The sequence below is a fragment of the Alosa sapidissima genome, chromosome 10 (assembly GCF_018492685.1).
Source record: "Alosa sapidissima isolate fAloSap1 chromosome 10, fAloSap1.pri, whole genome shotgun sequence".
Classification (NCBI taxonomy): domain Eukaryota; kingdom Metazoa; phylum Chordata; class Actinopteri; order Clupeiformes; family Clupeidae; genus Alosa; species Alosa sapidissima.
In genome coordinates, this window is record NC_055966.1 from 9,625,144 (window position 1) to 9,649,397 (window position 24,254).

The following is a 24,254-nucleotide window of genomic DNA, read 5'->3' on the forward strand; positions in this document are numbered from 1 at the left end:
AAAGTAGGATACCAAAAATGACAGACTTAACTTCTATCTCCTAAACTTTGTCAGCATAACCATGATACAACCAAACAAGTGACAGCATTCCATATTTCTCTACAGTTGCTAAAGGGAAGTTCTGTCAAACTGACTTCTGAAACAAAACCGGAGCCTGCTCTCTTCACAGCACCCATCTGCACAGCTTGGACCCACGGGCGGCACCGGGCGGCACCGGGCAGCCCACACAATGCCACAGCGCTCCCTACTCATCCTCACTCCTGACCACCTCACACCTCGCCACCTTATAATCACCACACCTGCCCGTCACCCTGCTACCACTACTGCCCACACACAGGGCACAAAAAAAGAAAGAAAAAAACAGGCAACTACACATTTATCGAATGCAGGATAATGCTCAGAGAAGCTGGGGGGAATGGGGGGAGGTGTTGGACAAACTTTGAGGTAATAGTAGCATTAACTGCATTTTGTAATGATGAGCAATGTTCTCCTTGGCTTAGCTGAGCACAACTCCATGAAAATCTACAACTCCAAAGTCCAATGAATAATTCCAAGAATTCAATGTAGCTTTTGGGAGGCAGATGGAGAGAGAGCGAGTGCTGTAATGGGCTCAGCGGGTTAGGAGATGAGGTCATTTATCTTTTTAAAATGTTCTTAATGGGTATTGGATACGATTGATCATTTTGTAATGAGAAACCAGAAAAGTGAAAGCACGACACCGGCAAATATTATGGACCAAAAAATGAATTGAAAAGAAAAAAAAAAATCAACAGAACAGGAACAAGTGGATTTTGAAGTACATGACATGAACACAAAGGCTTCTCATTCCATAGCACAGTTTGGTACCTGCCCCGATCACAAAAGGGATGACAGCTTGAACAGTTTGCAGCACAGACACACAGGGCCAGATGTACTAACGCTTTTGCGCCCACTTCAGTCGTATTTGTTTCGCATTGTGCGTGTAAAATCATTGCGAGGTATGTACAAACAGGCCGCAATGATGTATGGGAGGATGCAGGGGAAAGTGGGAGTTTAGCGTAAAAAGACGGGAGGGGAAGAGTAAATAGCGCCTAGTTATGTATTCCGCGGTATGTACAAAGACTGCTCCTGAAAGCGCACGTCTATTCTGTGCCTAAATACTCCCACCTTGTAAAAGCAGGTGTTAATCCAAATTGCAGTTCAATGCGTCAATAAGAGAACCTTTCAAAGACAACAGCATCGCTATTTAGAGCACCAGTTTTTGTGGTGAAAGTATTTGTAGCCTACTACCAAAAGCAACCTCAACTTTCATTGGTCCTTTCGAATGTCTTACTTTCACTTTCACGTCATTCACTTAATATGGAAGATTGGTCAAATCTAGCAAGTAGGAAAAACTTTGGAAGGGGTGAGTGGATAGAGGGACGGGATGTGGCCAAGGTGCTCGCAAAAAGACTCCAGCCGAACTTGAGCCCTGGAGCTGACCATTTGAAATGATGACGTCCTCCCCTTAAAACGCCCAGCCAGCTAATCTCCTGTACCCTTTGGGGGTAGACCAACTCTCTCTCTCTCTCTCTCTCTCTCTCTCTCTCTCTCTCTCTCTACCCCTCCTTCTGCAGCGGCAAACATGCTTTTCATTAGAGGAGCGCAGGTCTCCACAGAGAGACAGAGAGAGAGAGAGGAGAGAGGAGAGAGAGAGAGAGAGAGAGATGGGGTTGAGACAGAGGAAAAGATGGTGCAGGTGCAAAGAGCCAGCTGTCTCCTGGCAGACGGAGTGCCAGGCCATACATCCGTCAACACCACCCGTCAGCCACTGGCGTCCCAGAGAGTTGGGTTACACATAGTGCGTTCACATAAGCCATTGGCAGGGGTGTTTTCAGTGCGCTTTATACGTTTTGTCAGTAAGATTATGATCAATCTGTTCCAAGCCACCCCCCTGCATTGAATGAAATTCCGATCCAAGGCTCTGTATTTCCCAAGGTCAAAACCACGACTGGCATCAATGTGAGTGTATGTGGGTGTAACCTGCTAAAAGTGATTTATCGGAAATCGCATTCCATATGCTGACACTGAATAATGTCATAATCATCGCGAGGCCATCAGTGGCAGAGAACCTTTTGTATTATTAACAACTGTTTTCAATGGAAAACAATATTATTGATGGCGCTTAAGCTAGTAGAGAGAAAGGCTGTCTGCCACATTTCTATTTTCTTTTGGAAAAGAAACATTCCTAAACAGAAAATAATACACCAACTATCTCAGGTCCAATGTCTCTATTTTACTAGTAATTTTACATCTGCAGAATTTTGCTGTTTTTAATTAAGCAGAGCAGTAAAAATGCTTATCAACGTCCTGTTGCACAGACTTACTGGCACAAAAACATCCCCATAAAAATCAGTTTAAGCTCCCAAGTATTATCTGTGCATACCAAAAGAGAAAGGCTGCTGGCAAATCTCCAGCTAATAAAACATCATTGGGCCAGTGAGCAAAGGCAGAGAGGAGACAAGGGGGGGTGGGTTGGGGGGGGGGGGGGGGTGGCAAAAATCCTCTGTGGCTCCGATCCTGCCGTCCGTTAGTTAAGAAATTGGCAGACGTTCTATTCCAGCAGTCGTCGGCTATTCAGGACCATTTTCATCCTGCACCGATGCTCCATCTTAATTCTAAAGCCCATGTTAACCCTGATTCTTTGTCTTTTAAAACAGTTGGCTTTTTTTAATTCCCAGTCAATTATGGGCTCTGCTGCAGTCTATTCATATTATAAGGCTCACACTATAATGAGGGCTTACAGCCTAAAAATGCAAAATTCAACAGCGGCTCTCACCATCAGCCATTAGATTTGCATAAAGACACGCATTCCACCAAGGCTGCCACATTTGTCATAGAGAAATTTACACTTAGCATGCGCCTGCATTTAAAGCAGCTTAGCCAAGCCGATAACGCATACATTATCTCCGTATGCACACTCCCACTGGGCATCAAACCCTCACACTCTATTCCTAAATAGTGCTTTGCTCCGCCAACCAAGTCAACTTGGAAAGCAAAGACGCACGCAAGCGAGCAAACGAATGAAAGAACAGCACAAATGTATATATCATACTTGTGTATGAAGTGAAGCATTAGACTTATTTCCGCCCAAACCTTTTGAGGCAAATGTCCATTACAGCTGCTGGGAGACTCGGGGGGTGGGGGGGGGGGGGGTTGCACGGGGTAGGGTGCTTGAGAGAGTGTGGACGGCAGGGCCCCATGTGTCTGTCTCCGTCCTCCACTCCAAAGCAATTTTCCCGCCGAGCCGCACGAGGAGAAATCGATAGCTCACAATGCTGATTGCTCTACAGAGGAAATAGAGTTTGTATTGTTTCTCAAAGACAAATGTAGGCTTTGGGCACGATAAATGGCATTTCAGCTCCAGTGAAAAGCCTTAACTGAAAACTGCTTCAGTCGTTCATTGGGCTCTGTCTGATGCGCAGTGTCACCGGCCCAAGCTCACCCCTCTCTCTCTCTCTCTCTCTCTCTCTCTCTCTTCCTTTCTCTCTCTCCCTCTCACCCCTCTCTCTCTCTCTCTCTCTCTCTCTCTCTCTCTCTTCCTTTCTCTCTCTCCCTCTCCACCCCTTTCTCTCTTCCTCTATCTCCCTCTCTCTCTCCCTCTCTCTCTCTCTCTCTCTCTCTCTCTCTCTCTCTCTCTCTCTTCCTTTCTCTCTCTCCCTCTCACCCCTCTCTCTCTCTCTCTCTCTCTCTCTTCCTTTCTCTCTCTCCCTCTCCACCCCTTTCTCTCTTCCTCTATCTCTCTCTCTCTCTCCCTCTCTCACACTCTCTCCCTCTCCTCTTCTTGCCTCTTTTTTTTTCCTTTCTCACTTTCTCTGCCTGTCTGTTGCAAATCCACCCGCCGCCACCCACATAGTGACTTGGTGGTGTTGCTAATCGCAAGTTCCCTCTCCCTCTCTTTCTTCTCACCTCTGCACCACATCAGCCTTTCTGCTTCCTCCTTGGCCAATCTGATTGTCACATCCTGTGAGCACCGACGCTGTCGCCATCACTGCTCGCCCCCTTTTCTTTGTCAAACGAGCCGAGCTACATTCTAGCTAAATCCATCCCACAGAGCCTCACAAAGCTAGTTATTGCATACTTAACCACACAAAACCACTGACTGGAGTGCACAGGCCGTCGTCAATTTAAAAGTTATTCAGGTAATGACAGAAAAGATAATGTGTGTGTGTGTGTGTGTGTGTGTGTGTGTGTGTGTGTGTGTGTGTGTGTGTGTGCACGCGTGCATCCCCCTCATGTCAGTGGCTCTGCTGCCTACGTGGCCCATTTGGAAAAAATCACGCTAGTGCTGTAAATTTAATCATGGAGGTGGAAAAAATAATGTTGCCATAATGCATAAGACTCCTTAGTTTTATGTATTAGAGTCGGTAAATGTTTAGCACACCTTTGAGGCAAAGCATTATGGCCTGACCTCACTGTTTCCTCCCTGTATATGCTTTCTCTCTCTCTCTCTTTCTCTCTCTCTCTCTCTCACTCTCTCTCACTCACTCATACACGCACACAGTGATGGTGAGACACAGAATACTGCATTAACACATAGAAAAACACCCACAACACCTACACATACTGTAAAACACAGAAAAACACCCTCAACGTCTACTCTTGAACCCCCCCACCCCACACACACACCTCTCTCTCTTTCTCACACACACAAACAAATCAACCATCTGCAAATGGCACTACTAGCAGTGACTCCACGAACCAAAGATGCTGTTATCAGACACACAGCACATAGCATCCCAGCCATGTGGCAGACAGGCAGGCAGGCAGGCAGGCAACCATCTGAAGAGTGAAATAATGGCACTTGAGCGTGAGCGCATTTACAGAGTCATTCAGTGTTCTAACTTTAAAGAGAGCGGGGCAGTTGCTGAAAGACAGGCAATCCTAGAAGAAAGAGAGAGAGAGAGAGAAAGGGGGGGGCTGGGAGACAGTGAGGGATTCAGAGATACAGAGGAACAGAGAGGAAAGAGAGAGAGAGAGATAGAGAGGGGGGGGGGGGGCGGGGGGTGCAGAGGGGATTGGGGTGGATTGAGACAAAATGAGAGCTAGAGAGAGGAAAAGAGAGACAGAACAAGAAATAAAAAGAGAAATAGAGTGAGAGAGAGAAAGAGAGATAGGGGAGAAAGAGGGAAAATGAAAGCTAGAGAGAGAGAGAGAAAGAGAGAGAGATTGGTTGGGCAGTGCAGAGAGATTATGGCATACTAATCCAGTATCAGCTTCCCATGTGTTGGAGCCCTCCCAGCTCATGACTCATTATGTGAGGAAAAGTCTGTAAAATACAGATTAGAGCCAGAGCAGAGCGGAGGGCTAGAAAACGCACTTCAGACTTTTTACAAGAACTTTCCTCACAGCTGTGGCGTTTTTCTTCTCCCCTGGATTTGCACGTTTTTTCTCTCTCTCAAAAAAGCTTGATGAGCGATTATGCAAGCTGAAAACGATGAGGTTGTCAACACCGGGGTTTGCCACATGAAAGCCTTGTGTGGACGGAACGAAAACAAAAGGCACGACCCGAAAAAAAAAACAAACAGAGGGCTCTGATCATGGTCAGGTAATGGGGTCATGCGTGAACTCGTAACGGGTTTGGAGGAGAAGAGGATAATTTAGGAGATGTGGCTAAGGCTCAGTGCGCTGGCCAGTGTGTGACTGCAAACCGTGAAGAGAGCCAGTGAACCTTGACCCCTGTCCCGTAAACAACCCTTGCCCTCTCTTCACCTCTGACCTCAGTGGAGGCTCTTTCCATGCACTCAGTCATCCACACACTGGTAACCTCCCACTCCGACACACATGGGCCACAACCCCTCTCACACACCTGCAGACCAACAGCAAAACAACAGCCGTTACTGGTGCTGCTCATTCCATTGAAAGATAACATTCAATCCGATATATTTAGATTTAGTACACTTTTAGTTAGATTTAGTACACTTTTAGTTAGATTTAGTACACTTTTAGTTCATTTCAGTGAGTCCTCTACCTATACATTCTTTGTGTATGTGCACACAAAAACATCATAAATCAGAAACATCTTACAGTGTTTATACCGCATTTGAATCCAAGTGAGGACGGGGACCAGCATTCGAGTCATACCCGGGTCATTTCCTGACCCCCATATCTCCCTCTCCAACTCACTTCCCTCTTCACTGCCCTGTCACAATAAAGGCATGAAAGCCCAACAATATTGTAAATCTAATATTTAAGCAATCCTGGCACTCTAACAAGGAAACAGGCAAAGTGGTGAAATACACTGCTCCAACCTATCAACAGTGTTGGTTCAGTAGCCCTGAAGAATGGGTGTATTGAGGTCAAAACATCAACAATCGTTCGCCTTTGAGCATTGTTTTAAAAATCAAACAAACCGGCGCGCAGTATTGCAGTGTGCTGTATCGGCTTTCTCTGGAACATCTGTCCCTCTGAGCACGTAAGTGTCTCAGTGTTTCAGCACTGCTGTGATACCGCAGCTCCCTCGACTTTCGCTGCACAAGCCGAGAAACATCTGTGCGGCGCAACGCCGCAGTGAAAGCAATGATATGATTGGTGAGTGGTGGTGGGAATTTGACAGAGACGCTAAGGACCAAAGCGTGGTCCGTGTAACAACAGCATGGAAGTGTTTACTTCAGTGGACAAAGTGGCGTGTCTGCATCCTCCAACACATCCTCGCATTTCAGCTCTTGGGGGAATCCAGCGGATGACTTTTTGCTCAAAACAACTAAATCGTCACCCAGATATACAACTCAGTTTTATTGGCTCCCTGAAAGAGGATCCCCTGAGCTTAGAATTGACAGCCCTGACAAAACGCAGCTCAGATGGAGAATTTTGAACTGCACTAAAACACAACAACCTTCCCCACTCACTCAAACTCCTCTTCCTACAGCTGCCCTCAGTCACACAACACCCTGCATACAATTGCACGTTACTTTCTGCTGTGTCATATTACCCTAGCGGGTTATTTAACCATCAAACATAGCCTTAGCAATCTTTATCAACACTGTCTTCAGTGAGAGGCATTGGGATGCTGCTTGCTGGGGATCTATCACATTAGTGGGCTGGTTTAATTCTCTTGTGAACATAAAGCCATTTCCAGTCATTTGAGACTAATCTTTATGTTCCCCCTGTCTGGCCTGGAACACATTTGCAATTCTGTGGTGTACCTCTGCGTAGGTCAGTGTGAGTGTGTGTAAGTGTGTGTGTGTGTGTATGTGTGTGTGTGTGTGTGTGTGTGTGTGTGTGTGTGTGTGTGTGTGTGTGTGTGTGTGGGTGGGTGGGTGTAGGTGTGTGTGTGTGTGTGCGTGTGCGTGTGCGTGTGCGTGTGCGTGTGTGTGTGTGGGTGTGTGTGTGTGTGGGTGTGTGTGTGGGTGTGTGGGTGTTAGTGTGGGTAGAATGCACTTACCGCACTGAAGCTGGGGAAGAGACTGACCCCTGACGTGGGTTCGAGGGAAAAGGGCAGGAACTGCTTAATGCCCAGGCCAGGCTGCATGGCAGCAGGGAGGGGCGGCCGCATCAGAGTGGGCAGAAGGGTGCCCTGACATGTGTTACCTGCATTAGCCACACAGAAGCGCACACACACACACACACACACACACACACACACACACACACACACACACACACACACACACACACACACACATACAAACACAGACAGACAAACAAACACAGAAACATGCTGGAGTAAGGCAGAAATTCAGACCACACTGGAAGAAGTACTGGACATACTTAAAATGAAAATATTTTAAGTAATCTCTTATGAATAACAAAGAGGAAGGTGTATTAAGCATTTGGTCTCTAATGCTCAGTACACTAACTCTAATACTCATAAATGATTTACTGTGCGGCATCATGCTCTGTGAATGCATCCAATATGCATTATGAGCGAGTCTCAAGTAGAAAACACAGCACATCATAATGACAAAAGAACAGACAAACAGAATAAGAAAGAGCTGGTGGCCCCATCAAGCGTTACTGTGCTGTGTGTGTGTGTGTGTGTGTGTGTGTGTGTGTGTGTGTGTGTGTGTGTGTGTGTGTTTATGTGTCTGTGTGTGTGTGTGTGTGTGTGTGTGTGTGTGTGTGTGTGTGTGTGTGTGTGTGTGTGTGTGTGTTATGCACTTAACACTTAATTACTTGATGAGTACAATGTACTTACGGAGGTACATGTTATAACAGGTACAAAAAACAGTATAGAGTTGTGTCTTACGTTTGGGGTTAGCAACCTGTAAGATCTACCTCAATAAGAAATGCATTGGTATAAAACCCTTATATTATAATGAGTCAATTAATTAAGCACATCGGCACATCGTACCTGAAAATATGGTTTGATACTACCTCATTCACAGTTAAGGTAAATATATTTTTTTAAAGAATCCACATAATTGTTTGGACCATGTAGCCAATGATAAACCTTGCAAAGGCTCGCTTGTTAAAATGAGTCCATGGGTACTCTTTTTTGTAAAACATTTTCACAAGTATGCTAATCAGCACTGAAGTGCTTCCATTAAATCACAGTGCTTCTCTAAGTGTAGGTTTTCAACACCAGCTAACCCCTGAAATGTGCATGCACACGGGTATGAAAACTCAACAGCCATGACTGCTTCAAACAGGCGCCACATACATTTGCAAGAAGATTTCTCTTGTGGGTGTGAGGAAGGCACGACCACAATGGCTCACAGGCTGAACTGTCAAATGGACAGGAGATAAGAGAGCTGACAGACGTTCTTCTCATCCTTTTGTCATGGTCTTTTCAATAACTTGTGATTATCTGCAAGAATTGCTAATAATTGCCCCTCTCCCATAGAGCGTGTGACTACTGTACATGCAGCTTGAACTAACACAATGCTTTGTTTTGATGTCTGTTGTACGAAAGAGTCAGTTGCACACCAATGAAAAAAAAAAACAACAACAAGCAAGGAAACAAGCATTTTATTCTAAATAAGAGCAAAAAGTCAAGCCTTTCATCTTCTTAGCGTTACGTGAGTCAGCCCCCCTTTTTTTCTCTCTAACGCAGTCATTAATGTCAGGGGAGGACTGGATAATTACACAGGCTGAATGAATGCCGTGGAACTAGAGCACACTGGAGAGGCAGAGCAGAAGAGAGAGCAGGAGAGACGCAAAGACCGCTGGGAGAAACAAAAGTAAATAGCTTTACTTGGTTTTATTATCGCATGAGTAAGAGCCTGTAAAGTAAGAGAGAGAAGAGTTGTGTGTGTGTGTGTGTGTGTGTGTCTGTGCGTGTGTGTGTGTGTGTGTGTGTGTGTGTGTGTGTGTGTGTGTGTGTGGGGGGGGGGGGATGCAGTTACATGGCCTGAATTAAAAACAGCAGAGCCGTTTCAACACCAGCATCAGTCAATGGGCGCACGGGCCACATACTTCCAAAACACCGCAAGTTATAGAAAGCCGTTAATGGGAACCATAGGACAACTGGCCGTCCAAGCGCACAGAAAAAGGGGGGAGAAAATCGATGCCAGCATGGGGCTTAAAAGCAGCATGCCTTGTATCAAAACAGCCACTCCAGAGACAAATAAAATGCACAATGGCTCTGCTGCTCCGACCCCCGGGCGATGGGAGGGTAAATAAAGTGGGAAGGAGTCGTGTAAAAAGAATGGGGAGGGTGAGACTGAGAAGGCACTGCACTGTTACACCCATGCCTTGGAATGCCACATGCCTGCATGTTCAAGAGGAGGCATGTTTAAGCTCCATTTCCTTCACCCCCCCCTCCAAATCAGTTCCCCTTCTACACCCACCCCCCCCTCCAAATCAGTTCCCCTTCTACAACCCCCCCCCCCCCCCCCAATTCATTCAACCCCTCAGGCCTCACTCTTCAGGCCCTCCCTGATGTGTAAATGACGTCTCTGCGGTTGTCAGAAAAACAAGACGCAGAGACGTCATTTCGAGACGCAGAGACGCAAGTTCGAGACGCAGCCAAAACACGAGTGAGTGACAGCATTGTTGGAGGGCTCGGGGAGGGAGTGTACCGAGCAGTGGACAATGGACTCCTAGCCCAGCCCAGACACACACACACACACACACACACACACACATACACACACACACACACACACACACACACACACACACACACACACACAGAGAGATGCAATTCAATTCACATGCAATTCAATACTGTGTGGTGCAGCTGCAATGGGCCATCACACCAGAGACCTTTGGCTGCTGCTCTTTTTTTTCCTCGACTCACCTCCTCATGAACTTCAATCATAAAAGGTTTACAGCGCATGCACGCGGCCAGCACATAAATATCGACTTGGACGGCGAGTGAGCACCATTGGCTTGTTAAGGCACTAATAAGCTGACATGTGCAACACCTTGCCCAACCTTGGAGGGCCGGCCATGGGGAGAGTTTGCTGAGAGAATTGAGGCGGGTAGAACGGAGAGTGCGAATGAGAGCGAGAGAGAGGGAGAGAGAGAGAGAGAGAGAGAGTGCTTCAGGTTTTTGGCCTGAGAGTCTATTTGCGGACTGATTGCATGCTTTCAGACAGGATGGACTTCAACTCTAATCATCTAGTTCATGATCATGTTCTTTTTTTCCATTTTTCAATCTCAGTGTTGAGTTTTAGTGTGTGTGTGAGTGTGTGAGTGTACATGTCTGTCTCTGTCTGTCTGTGTGTGTGTGTGTGTGTGTGTGTGTGTGTGTGTGTGTGAGTGTGAGTGTGTGTCGGTGTGTGAGTAATCTGCTTTCAAAACAAGCCCAGTTAAGACTATACATGCCATACCAACGGAGTACATAATACAGTATGTGCATTGAAAAAATCAAAACAAATGTTTCACTGGCAAATCCGATTATTTAAGGACAACAAACCCCTTTGAGAAGCAAATAGCACACACATTCCAAGACATAAGTGAGCGAGGCTGAAATCCAAAACAGTCTCACATGAAAACGTGTCTCTTTGGACTTGTGCAATACATCATCAAAACACAGACGTGCACCCACATGAACCTTAAGATGGCGTTAATCATCACGTCACTTAGCCTAGCTAGGTCCACCACCGTGGAGGTGACCTTAGCGCCAACACCTGGAGAGCAGGCCACCCTTTACGACCCGAAGCCCCAAACCTCTCCCACTCTATCTGTCCTCCTCAAAGTCAGGGTCAAGGGTCAAGTACACCTCCTAAAAGAGGTCAGTTAACCCTTTCAGAGTGGCAAAACACACAGCTTCAGTCCAAGAAAACACAGATTCGGCCCACTCAAGCCAACCAGAGCAGATGTCCCACTTATGCATCCTTTTAAAGTTCACAAACATTTACTGCCAGTCTTTGCAGCTCAAGGGAATAAAACGTGCCTTATCCACATTTACTTGCCCCATGAAAGTAAAGCAAGGTAATGCAAAGGAACTGAGTAGTGTGTGTGTGTGTGTGTGTGTGGGAGGGGGGGGGGGGGTGGTGGTGGTGTGTGTGTGTGTGTGTGTGTGTGTGTGTGTGTGTGTGTGTGTGTGTCGGGCCTGCAGGGTCTGTGTAATGACAGACTGCCGTGCTCGAAGTGACGCACATCTATAAGTTTCTCCAGCTGCCTGAGTAGGGAGGCACAGGCTCTGAGCTTTTGGCTAAGGGCAGAGAGGAGAGAGAGAGAGAGAGAGAGAGAGAGAGAGAGAGAGAGAGAGAGATCTGTATATGTCCGAGTCTGACCACCCCCTCCCACACACACACACACACTCACACACATACCTCCAACCTCCATCCCATCAAACAACACCCACAAGCACAGAGGTCAGTCCGCCTCAGAACAAGCTTTCGGAGTGCTGGTGGTCAGCTCCAATCTGTGACTCACACAGCAGTTACAGCAAGTGTGGCTGCGATAAGACAGAAGGAGAGAGAGTGTGTACGTGTGTACAAGTGTCTGTGGAGAGAGAGAGAGAAAGAGAGAGAGAGGGAGAGAGTGTGTGTACGTGTGTACATGTGTGTGTCTGTGCAGAGAGAGAGAGAGAGAGAGAGAGAGTGTACGTGTGTACATGTGTGTGTCTGTAGAGAGAAAGAAAGATAGAGAGAGAGAGAGAGCAAAACAGAAAGACTAAAACTATGCTTGTGGGTGTATGTTCACACACTGAGTAAAACCGTAATAACGAAAGAAAAAGATAAAAAAGGAGAGAGAGAGAGAGGGAGAAAGAGAGAGATAAAGAAAGAAAGAAAGAAAGAAAGAAAGAGAAAGAGAGCACGGGATAGTGAAAGAGAGCAAACGAGAAAAATGACAGAAAAGGAAGCCGAGCCAGAAAGATGCCTGTGGCAGCGTCTAGGTTTGGGCACTCAGATGTGCCTGTCATCCTAAAAAGCTTCTGGTCCCAGGGTTGTGTGTTGAGCAGGAATACGAGGAAAAAAATGTCTGGAGGACAAAGATGGAACGTTAATAATTAATTGACATCCGCACAGCACTGCCGCCCACCTCCCCTGCAGCGCACGTTCACTCATCCCTGTCCCTATGCCTCTCTTCAACATGGCTAGACAGAGCAAGGACAGAGTCCACCAGAGCAAAATGAAGAAATTAATAATATTAATGAAATCTTCTCTCCCCATCTGTCTCACCCAACTATCTCTGTGAGAGAAAATATACAATCTTGCCAGATAAAATTGTGACATCTTAAATCTGCTGATGTCTCAGAAGTCAGCTATTAAATGTAAAGCAATATGCACACGCACACACACACACACACACACACACACACACACACACACACACACACACACACACACACACACACACACACACACACACACACACACACACACACACACCCTGTGAGTGTTTCTATATTGTAGAACTAGAGTGTAAAACCAGAATGTTCTGATAGATTTCTGCTTCTATAGAACTTGATGTTAATGCAAAGCACTGACTGGGCCACAGGATGTTCTGACCCAAGTCCATTATACACATGAGAAAACCCATAGAAACATGAGAAACTTCCGTCGTCCTTCACTGAGTTGCAGTTGAAACTGAGCACAAATGAAAGACATGGTTCACATTCAACGTCATATTCTGGTCGTGGACATGAATGCGTTTCTGAAATTGAAACACTGCCACTCGTCAATTTGTTTGAGGTTGTTTTCATGTCACGTGACTCTCTCGTGGTGGAGTATGCCACTGGTCTGCACAGCTGCCGAGCACCACTATCCAACAATCATTTTCCCACACTACTCCACAATCTGAGGTTAACCAAAACAGCCGTGTTGGGCGACCATTGGACAACCTGCTCAAAACCACAACCACGACACACTCGGAGCGGCTAATACCCCTACCATTAGTCATGTGTCATTACAGCGTAGAAGACAGTCGAAACCGGCATATCCAATCCATGGAACCGTTCGCAGGATCCTCTCAACCGTTACTTCGGAGAAGCAAGTGACTGGCGTGTATGAGGCGCTTGCGTAACCCGTGTACCTCACGTTTCTCGGCGCGGATGTTTCTCGATGTCCTGCCCCGGAGAAAATCTTTTGCTCCATTTGCCAAACGCCGCCTGCAGAAATGTCAGGTGTATTTTTCAAAGTAATTAAAAGGAAGAAAATCGATTTTGTGAGATTAGATTTTTTTTGTTTTCACAGCGCCATTGGGCAAAGGAGGGTTTTAAAAAATAGCAGGTAAGGAAATTGGGCATATGATCAGGTATCCCCTTCTGTTGCAGGAAATCCTGAAGGTGATCAGGGACTCACTTCAGAGATGCAAGATTTTGTTTTCAGTCAGTCAGTCCCTCACTCAAGCCGTCACTCAATGCATTACAGATCAGGTGCCTGTCATAGCCCATTTGTGACCTGTCTTTAGTGACGTGACACTTAGCTGTCAGCTTATCTCCTTCTACATTTACCCACACAGGATACGGACAGCAACTCAACAATTCCCACAAGCTGTCATGGTCAGGCTCACTCTCATTAAAGCCATGCACTATCCTCAAAATTCCCCTACCCCACCCTCATACACATACACACACACACACACACACACACACACACACACACACACACACACACACACACCACTGACATCTCTGAGCATCTAAGAGAAAAATTACAACCTTTCATTTTGTGACACCTCTGACAAACAAATGTGATTTTCCATTTTTATACAGCTCTTGATTTTCTCTGCTCCATCCACATTCTTACATACTAACACACACACACACACACAGCGTTATCTCTCTTTAACTAAAGGAAGTCTTGAGCAACAGACCGAGCGCCTGTGTTTAGCCCCTGGACCTTCTAGTGTCCGGCTCTGCCGGCCCTTGTTTGGGTTCCCTCCCTCATAAACACTGCAGAGAGTCTATAAAACAAGCAGCGGTGAAACCCAAACCCCAGACTTTCAAAAGACAACACGTGGGTCTGCTCTGTTTTACTTGTCTCCGCTGGGATGGATTGAACACAGCGGTCCCCTCCCCACACACACACACACAGCCTTCGAAACACACACCCCACTCCCTGTACTGTAGCACAGAGAAGCTTTTGGGTTACATGTACCCCTGCCCCGACATTCAGACACCCCAACATACACACACACACACAGATAAAGCACGAGTTGCACACTCACCCAGATACATGCTCTCCATAGCTCATCACGCTCTCAGAACTTCAGCTCCTCTGCGTGCTGCTGCTGTCAGCGTGTCCATGCGAGTCTGTCTGCGTATGTGTGTGTGCGTATGTGTGCGCGTGTGTGAAAGACAGAGAGGGTCTCTCTCTCTCTCTCTCTCTCTCTCTCTCCCTCCCTGTCTGTCTGTGTGTGGCTGTGTCACCACGCGGACTGTCTCAGCACTGATGGAGCTTATTCTCCCCCTCCCTCTCCCTCTCTCACTCCGTCTTATTTTTCAGTGTGTGACTGCTCTCTCTCTCTTTCTCTCTCTCTGTTTACTGTCAGTAATTTGTCTTTCTCCCCTCCTACACATATTGACTCTTCCTCTTTCTGTTCTACCTCTCACTTCTTCACTGAGTGCGGTGCTGGCCTCAGTGAGAGAGCACTTCTCCAACACATGCACCACTGTATCTCTCCACCCCCCCCCCCCCCCACCCACTACTCCTCCTCCTCCTCCTCCTCCTCTTCCTCCTCTTCCTCCTCCTCCTCTCCTAAGCTGCTGGCTCCGTGGGGTGAGTTCTCTCCAGCTGTAATCTGACTCCTCCTCGAGCGGGGCTCTCGTTGGTGTGTAGCCGTGGTGCGATCAGAGGCTCCGGTGAGAGAGCCGCTCGGCGCGCAAGTGCTGTCCTGCTCATTTGTATTGTCTGACTGTTACACCGGGCTTCCCTCTCGCTCTCTCTCTCTCTCTCTCTCTCTTCTTACTTCTCTCTCTCTCTCACTCACTTTCTCTCTTTCACTTTCTCTCTCACTCACTTATTCTCTCTGCCTTTAAGTGCAGAGGCAGAGTACAACACAACCTCTTGTACCACCTTAAAGCCTTGCGTATTTATGGTGTATGTGATTTTGTGTGTGTGTGTGTGTGTGTGTGTGTGTGTGTGTGTGAGTGTGTGATGGGCTGCTCACTGCGTGTGCATACTCTTGACCTCCACCCCGGTATGTACCACTCTCTCCCAGATCCACTTTGATTGGTTCACTGTAATGCCAGCTGAAGGTCAGACGGCATTGACCGTTACAGAGCCACACCACACCTATTGACTACAAATGAGAAGCTTAGACATCAGGACCCCAAAAAAAAGAGAAAAAAAAAGAAATCCAGGAGAAGAGAAAAAACCCGAGCGCATCTGCTGAATGACGTCAGCAGAGCACATGGCTGCTCAGGCGGCGACATATTTGGGATGGATCAGAACAGTCGCCTCCAGTTTGAATTTCAAAAAAAGACCCCAACTGAAAAAAGAAGAACCCCCCCCCTCCTAAAATCATTGAGCTCTCTATGTCTCTGTCTTTCTATTTCTCTCTCTCTCTCTTTCTCTCTCTCTCTTTCTCCTTCCCACCCAAGGCTATTCAAATGGCAGACATTTTACATCGCACAGATGTTTTCAATTAATCCCAGAATTCCCCCCATCTTCTTCCTGGGTCGCGTCACTCCCCAGGCTAGCACAGAGTAAGTACGTTTACTCCGTATCTAAAACCACCAGCCTCCCTCTCTCCCTCCCCCTCTCTCTCTCTCTCTCTCTCTCTCTCTCTCTCTCTCTCTCTCTCTCTCTCTCCTGAAGCCCAGCTGGCTCTCCTCCACAGAGGGCCTGGGCTGGCAAATGTGTTTTTTAACCTTGACTCTGCGGTGTCAGTGCCGGGAGAGTGCATTATTTGTCACCATGAATAGCGTTTAACAGGAGCTGGGCCCTGAGGAGAGGCACGCTGCGCCACATGCAAGTGCAGCCCGGGAAACTTCATTAATCTTGCTGTCACTTCCATGACGCTTTTCATTAGTTATGGTGCTATCTGATCAACAGGCTAGCAATGGGTCTTTCTCTATCTGTCTGTGTGTGTGCGGCTTCAGGCATGTGTGTGTGTGTGAGAGAGTGTGTGTGTGTGTGTGAGAGTGTTTGGTTATTTATTTCAAAATGCCTCCAAACTGCTATTTGTGCGAGGAACAGGAATGAAGAGAAAAAAAAAGAGAGAGAGAGAGAAAACGCAGGAAGAGAGAAAGAAAATAAGAAATGAAAGAAGAATATGGGAGGATTGTGATGGCTTTTTTCCCTTCTTTGATCCCACTGTTGAGTCCAATCATAAAACATGCAGCGAAACAGACAGCACAAACATGACCGTGATCCAACAGGAAAATATTCCACGCACCATCTCTTCCCTGATTCCCCCAAGCCCCAGTGCAAGGCAAGGTTAGCCACGGTAGCTACATCCTAACCACAGCAGACACAAAGAAATAAAAAAAAAGAATCAAAAAGAGACCCAACAAATAATAAATGAATGGAGAAGGAGAGGAAAAAAGATAAACAAATTAAATAAGTTCAAATTCAATCTTTTCCGAGTGCCCTTCAGGCATGTAATTGGAGTTCTTGTTCTCTAATGGAGTGTACCTGTTTGTCATTCCAGTCGAGACATCATTCTATCAAAAACATATTCCTCCATGTGTGGGTGAGGCGAGGCGTGCCCTGCCTGAGCATATGAATGGCTGCCGCGCGGCGCAGTCGGACTGCCAGCGTGTGCAAAAGAAAAGCTTTAAGCGGCCAGTACACCAGCCCCCAGGATGACAAGGATGCCATCAGGCAGGACAATGAGAGGAAAGCGATGCTTGCCCTGAGGTCACTGTCACTGCTCACTGCTTTTTATATGTCTTTCTCTCGGTCTCTCTCTCACTCTCTCTATCTGTCGAGTTATCTATCTCTGTCGGCTGGTTTGTCTATCTATCTAACCTACCTATTTAACTGTGAAAACAATTATCGGTAATGATGAATGTGAGCTATTAGGGGAGGACTGTACAACACCAAACACTTCCTACACACACACACACACACACACACACACACACACACACACTCACACACACACACACAGACACATACACACACACACACACACCCACACACATACACACACTCACACACATACACACACACACACACACACACACACACACACACACACACACAACTCCACCCCCAAACGCGCCCTCCTCCTCCCAATGCCCATTCGGGGCCAAAACCTAGCAGTTCCCACCATTTCCCTACCATGTGTTTCGCATCATCAAGCCGCTGTGCCGAAAGGGAGGATTTGAGAAACTCTGTCATACATGTCGGAGAAGAATGTGAGTTTGAGTTTCACTTATCTTCCTCTGGTCACGCTCAGGTTGGAAGCCAAACCCTGAGCTAGCTTCTAGAAGTTTCTCATAATCTTATCTGTCTGAACTATTGCATACATGAAATCACACATGTACATGTGTGCATGTGCATGCGTGTGTGTGTGTGTGTGTGTGTGTGCATGAGTGTGTGTGTTTGTGTTTGTCCGTGAGAGATAGAAAACGAGAGACGGTAAGGATCATGACAAATATTTTTACATTAACTCACTTTACAACACAAAAAAGGCAGCTGTACATACTTCATAATCAGTGTTGGGAGTAATGCATTAAAAAAGTAATGTAATTACAGTAATGCATTGCTTTTTGCTGTAATGCAGTAATGTAAGGCATTACCAATACAATTTCAGTAACATTTTAGTCGGTACAATTCTCAGTAACTGAAGTTACTTTGCTTTTTAATCCAAAATTGAGAAATGCTCAATTGGCACCATGCAGAGAAGATTATCCAAGAATTAAAGTCATCTATGCTGGTCCTGGAATTTGGTCCTGGTCCTGGTCCTTACAATTCAAAGCCAGTAATATTGTAATGTAACAAATTACTTTGAGATGACAGTAACAAGTAATAAATAATGCATTACGCTTTTGAAGTAACTTGCCAAACACTGTTCATAATATATAATAAATATAAAGATATATATGATTTATACACAAAAGGATGTACACAAGATGATATACAAATATGTTTGTCTTTGAAAAAAGCCATATATCTGAAACGCCCTGTTTTTTCTATAAACACTGTGTACTTCCTCCTTTGAAACCTCTCCAACTTGTGTATAAACATACTGTATGTTTGACTGTTCATCAGAGTGTACCATACCTCCTCATGTCACACACCACTTCCCAATGGCACATATTTGATCTTTTCACTTCCTGTGTATTTCACAAGACAGTTTTTTTTTCCCGCCTATAATCTCACATCAACATCTTCAAAAGTCTTTCAAAGTCTCATCAAAGTCTTTCCTTATCTCCAAAATTCCCACACCTTGGCTTGTTTTTCAAGGTTGAAAGGGTAACATAATCTGAACTAAATTGAGGTTTATAAAATAAATGTCTAACATTTCTGTTCTGAACCTCACATCACATGAGTCATGTCCTCAGAAGCACAACCTGTTTAATGAACACACATAAATGAATGTAAATTTAAGCGTGACACTCTCCGCTGAGGTCTTGCTGTGCTTTAATCACATGCCATATACCACATATATACAATATACTGTATGCTGAAAACATTACTGCATGCTTTCATGCAATCACCCAAAGTAGCTTGCGGCCTCATCCAGATCGTCTAGAGAGAATCTATGCATGTGTCTCCTTCTCTCTATGCTGTGCACTTGGCACAGATCTTTGCAATTTCCACGTGCTAATAGGGGTGTGAGAACCCATAGTGCTAAAAGATTACAATTTCTCGCTGTGCAAATGTGATAATGCCTTTTGGAAAATCGTCGTCACTTCAGACTCTAGCACATACATAAATTACCAGCGGTCGTCCAACACCGATGTGAGCCCTTTTTTTTTTTTTGCTCGAACACACCACTGGAGATTTAGTATCCCATTAATTTAATTCTCTAAAACTGTTCCTGTTTGAGTGGCCCAAAATTACATGGGCAGGGTTGCGGGAGACGTGATGGAGATTATAGTGACCTGAGCAGCACTTCGCTGGGCGAGACTCGTTTGATGAATGCGTTATCGTATTCCGCCGAAGCCATATGGCTGGAAAACACGGCGCAACAGTGCCATTGTATCCAGCATCCACTCGGCCCCCTGGCCTGCTGGGTTTATTAAAAACACATTTTTCAGTGAAGTCGCCGTCGTCCCCCTGATGGATTGGGTTTCTGTTGGCCGAGGCGCGTCTCCTCTCCCCCACCCACCCTCCCAACCTCCTCCCACCCACGCCCGTGGATCACGCTATCTCTGACTACCTCAGAACTCACCGAGCAGCACTGTCGGGCTGGCCGTGGACTGCCTATAAAACGGATTCCAAGATCTGAACTTGACGTGCTCCCTTTATTTCCCTCCGTACATCCCTCCCTGATGTTCACCCTTTTCCTCTTCTCTTTGCAATTCTCTCCATCCCTTCTTCCATGTGTCTTTTCTCACTTTCTCCTCCTCACATCTTTGCTCTTTCCTTCGCTTCCACTTCTCTCAGGCTCTCTCTCTCTCTCAGTTTCTCTCTCTCTCTCTCTTTCTTCTCTCCTCCCATCATTTCACCCTTCCCCCCTCTCTCTGTGTTTTATCTGCCTTTACAGCTTGTTCAGAGAGGAAGTTGAGAGAAAATAAAATGAAGACACTATTGATTTGGGGATAAGACTCGAGTCCAAACACAACTGATGAGGATCTCATCTGCACACTAAAAACAACAGTGGCTCAGACAAACGTCCACTATTGCTGATAAAAAAAGGGCTGGCGTTATAGCTGTGTTCTGTGAAATGGTAGAGGAAGAGTAAATATAAATTTTATCAAACAGAAACAGCAACCCAACCCTTGCAAACACTGCAGTAAGCAAAATGCTGTAACTGGCCACCCAACCACTGCTGCAAGTATCAGCAGATGTGAATGTGTTTCAGTAAGTGGGAGATTGACACTGCTTACACATTCGCCACAAATAAAATGACTGTGCAAGTAAAAAAAAGGCACATTGGTCACAGTTTGCAAAACTGTTTGGCACCCCTGACGACAGTGAAAATATTTATTTAATTACTTCATGAAATGAGCGGCCATTTTCTCTTGGTAATTTACCCTCTGATTTACTTCTGTGTTATTCTTATATTCTCGGAAATGTTGAACCTTCCAACATGGCACATTTACCACTCAATGGAACGTTCTTTCTTTTTTTCTCTCTCTCTCTCTCTCTCTCTCTCTCTCCAGTGACAATTGAGCAAGTGAAAAAACGACAGCCAGAGCCAAACTCCACCAAGTGGCTTCCCGGCTTTAACAGCTGTTAATTAAACGCTGATGTGGACTGGACACCAGCTTGCTGCAGTCGGTTTGTGTGTTCCCTTGAAAAAAGAAAAAAAAATATTTCGTCTGATATTAAGCAGAAAATCAGAGTTGGACGAGACCCTTGAGGGGGAAAGGATACAGAACGACGGCCCACTGTCTGAACTAGGCTGCCTATCGGCTCGCTGGAGTTTCGCCGCTTCCTCCGACTCCTCTTGTTCTGCTCGCCTTGCGATGTCTGAGTTGTGCGTTTCAGACAGGCGTGACAGGGAGTGTTCAAAGTGGATACCCTTTCTGCTTTTTTCATGCGGACATGCTAAAACTGATACAAATCTCCTACACTTAGCCAGCCACTGTGGCTTTGGGGCTCTATTGATTAAATCCAGGCAGACCAAGCAGCCCTCCCATGCTCCAGGATACTCCTCTCCTGGTCTTTGCCAAATCTAATTGAGGGTCCAGCAAATGAAGTAAAGTTGTTTCTATTTATTTTTTTTTATTTCATTTAACATTTTTTTTAGTACTCTCTACATGAATCAGCAGTCCCAGCCAAAGACAGGCTGAAGCGCTTCAGTGAAGCGGATCTCAGCTGTGGGGTCTATTGATTTCTCAGGCTCTCTTTAAGCCTTCGGTACAATCGGTCAATATGGACTTGATTTACACAACTTCCAAAAATGAGTGGAGTCTCCACACTGTAGGCCTGAGGACCTCAGCTGCTGACTCAGCGCATTGCTAATTAAAATGATGGGGGGGGGGGGGGGGGCTTTTGAGATGGGTATTGATGGAGCTCAGGAGTAGAACCCAGTTAGCTCCCCCACCACCCCCCACCCCCTTTCCCACCTTTGCATAGAGAAGCAATCACTGCGTAATTCCCGGCGGCTAACCTTGGAGTGATATTTCGCCCCTTAAATGAATATTAGTCATTTTCTCACCTTGACTACGCTTGGAGGACCAAATTGTCCCACAGTTCATGCCGTCCAAATGCATTATCGGAGATGGCTTGAATTGGAGCGGGCTGGGCCGAGCTCATTTTTCTTCTAAATGTCTTCCCTGGTCCAGGATGACACACTGCAAGCAGAGTCATTAGTGACAATTACACTTTCAGACACTGCAGGGCCTTTTACATCTCCCTGACAGACAGTGTTAAAGATTTGTAGAATACTGTGAAATCAGACATTGCTGTTTTTGGTTACAAGGTGCACAAGAGCCACTGTTTTCTGTCCAGTCAGGTTGTTTTGAAAAACAACAAGAGCAGAACTACTTGATGCAGCCATAGAAGGGTTTGCTGCCATCGCAGCGTTGGAAACTTTACTTTCAAACTTTGCAACTGTACTTCCTTCTGAGGATTTCGGAGGATAGAATTTGATGGAATAAAAAGTGGATGACAATTTACCACAACGACCAGGTAATTTAATGGGGAGGGAGACCATTTAAACAGTAGGTGCCCTACAGCGAGAAAAATCACGATGAGAAGAAAACATAATGATCGAGGGGAGAAGAACAGAGTGCATATCTGAACGGCGAATGGCCATCCAAATCAGGCATTCCAAATCAGCCTCCTACAGCTTGGGCCATAGTAATGGTGCATTTGAATAGCCTTCTGAGAATGTAATCAAAGGCTCATTACTTAGAGGACTTAAAGTAGCAGGAATGGTGGCTAGTAATAATGCTCAACACAATACGCCCTAATTTTACTAATGGGCAACAAGAAAACGAACAGCAAAGTTCACCACACATGAACTGAAAGCTTCATTACAGATACAGATTCAAGTACAGATACCCTTTGCTAAATTTTACTCAAGTACAAGTAAAAGTACAACAGTCAGATGTCTACTTAAGTAAAAGTACAGAAGTACTTGTTTTTAAAAGTACTTGAGTATCAAGAGTACAAGAGTAGCCTACATTTTCTAAATATTGCATTACTGCCACAGTGCTTACATTTATGTACAGATAGTTATAAGAATTCCTTTAAGCTATTAAAGGGACACCAGGCAAGCCTGATGCTTTTTCTCTACGAAACTCCCCCTCACTCGGTCTGAAGCTCTTTTCCTTTTCTTTGCATCTTCCGTCAAGGGTTTTCGCTGCTTCTTCGCCATTATACACACGTTTGCAACAATAGCGTTTCGTTAGCCTGCCTCTGTGCTGTGGATGCAGGATGTAAACTGATCCTGCTTCGGTCGGCGGGTACGATACACTGAACTTGCAAGCGGGATATTCTTCCTACAGGCAGTAGGGGCGGGCGAGAGAGTCTTCATTCACCCTGTAATGAGTCATTTAACCATATACTGACTTACGAAGATGAGTAATTAACACAAAAACGTTGCCTGGTGTCCCTTTAAATGTGCTTTAGTTCAAGCATGGCAGTCTTGTTGCTGCTTGTTGCTCATTGCTGTGTTCACTGACAGTTGCTCATTATTGAGCGACCTCTAGGGACTGCTGGAACATCTTTTTCAGCATTCATGCCTCTCTCCGAGAGTGAAGTGTCCAGACTCCTGACATGCAGCCGTCCTACCACATGCTCGCTGGACCCTATACCTACGAGCCTACTTCAGTCCATCAGCCCGACCATCGCTCCAGCTATCACACATGTGATCAATGCCTCGCTAACCTCCGGCACATTTCCAACAGCGTTCAAAATGGCCCGGGTAACACCGTTACTTAAGAAAGCTTCTCTCAACCCTGCTCAAGTCGAGAACTACCGCCCTGTCTCACTACTGCCTTTCCTATCCAAAGGCATTGAACGAGCAGTCTCCAAACAGGTCTCTGACTTCCTTTCACAGAACAACCTTCTGGATCCAAATCAGTCTGGGTTCAAAAGCGGCCACTCTACCGAAACGGCTCTGCTGTCTGTAACAGAAGCCTTAAAAGAAGCCAGGGCGACCGCTCGGTCATCAGTACTCATTCTGCTTGACTTATCGGCTGCCTTTGACACGGTTAATCACCGTATCCTTCTCTCTATACTCGCTGACATGGGAATCTCCGGTTCTGCTCTCTCCTGGTTTGAATCCTACCTCACAGGACGCTCGTTTAACGTATCATGGCTTGGTCAGCTATCCGCACCTCACCATCTCACCACAGGGGTCCCCCAGGGCTCAGTGCTGGGCCCCCTCCTCTTTGCTATCTACACCACCTCCTTGGGACAGATTATCCGTTCGCACGGCTTCTCATACCACTGCTATGCAGACGACACACAGCTCTATCTGTCCTTTCCACCTGACGACCCCCTGGTTTCAGCACGGATCTCGGATTGCCTTTCAGACATAGCTACATGGATGAAGGCACACCACCTCCAGCTGAACCTCTCAAAGACTGAACTGCTGGTCATCCCAGCTAAACCTACCATACACCACGACATCAACATCAAATTTGACTCCCTGTCTGTTTCACCGACCAGGACTGCAAGAAATCTAGGAGTTGTTCTTGACAACCAACTAAACTTCTCAGATCATGTTGCCTCAGTCGCCCGGTCATGCTGTTTTGCACTCTACAACATACGGAAAATCAGGACTTACTTGACTCAAGATGCTACCCAACTTCTGGTTCAGGCAATAGTCATCTCACGACTCGACTACTGCAATGCCCTCCTGACAGGTCTCCCAGCCTG

The 24,254-nt window shown here is 46.1% G+C and overlaps 1 protein-coding gene across 3 annotated transcripts in view; it reads right to left on the reverse strand.

Moving 5' to 3' along the window:
* Positions 1-24,254, reverse strand: part of znf385d (zinc finger protein 385D) — a 71,646-nt gene that overhangs the window by 27,151 nt on the left and 20,241 nt on the right. Inside the window, exons 1-2 of one of the 3 annotated variants that reach the window (XM_042107399.1) lie at positions 14,527-14,948; positions 7,403-7,548 (exon numbers count right to left, since the gene is read on the reverse strand). In XM_042107399.1, the coding sequence (XP_041963333.1) occupies positions 7,403-7,548; positions 14,527-14,545 (165 nt within the window). In that variant the 5' untranslated portion in view covers positions 14,546-14,948. Of the gene's footprint in view, positions 1-7,402; positions 7,549-14,526; positions 14,949-24,254 lie in introns of those variants that run through there. The other 2 variants (XM_042107398.1, XM_042107400.1) reach the window with 2 other exon arrangements.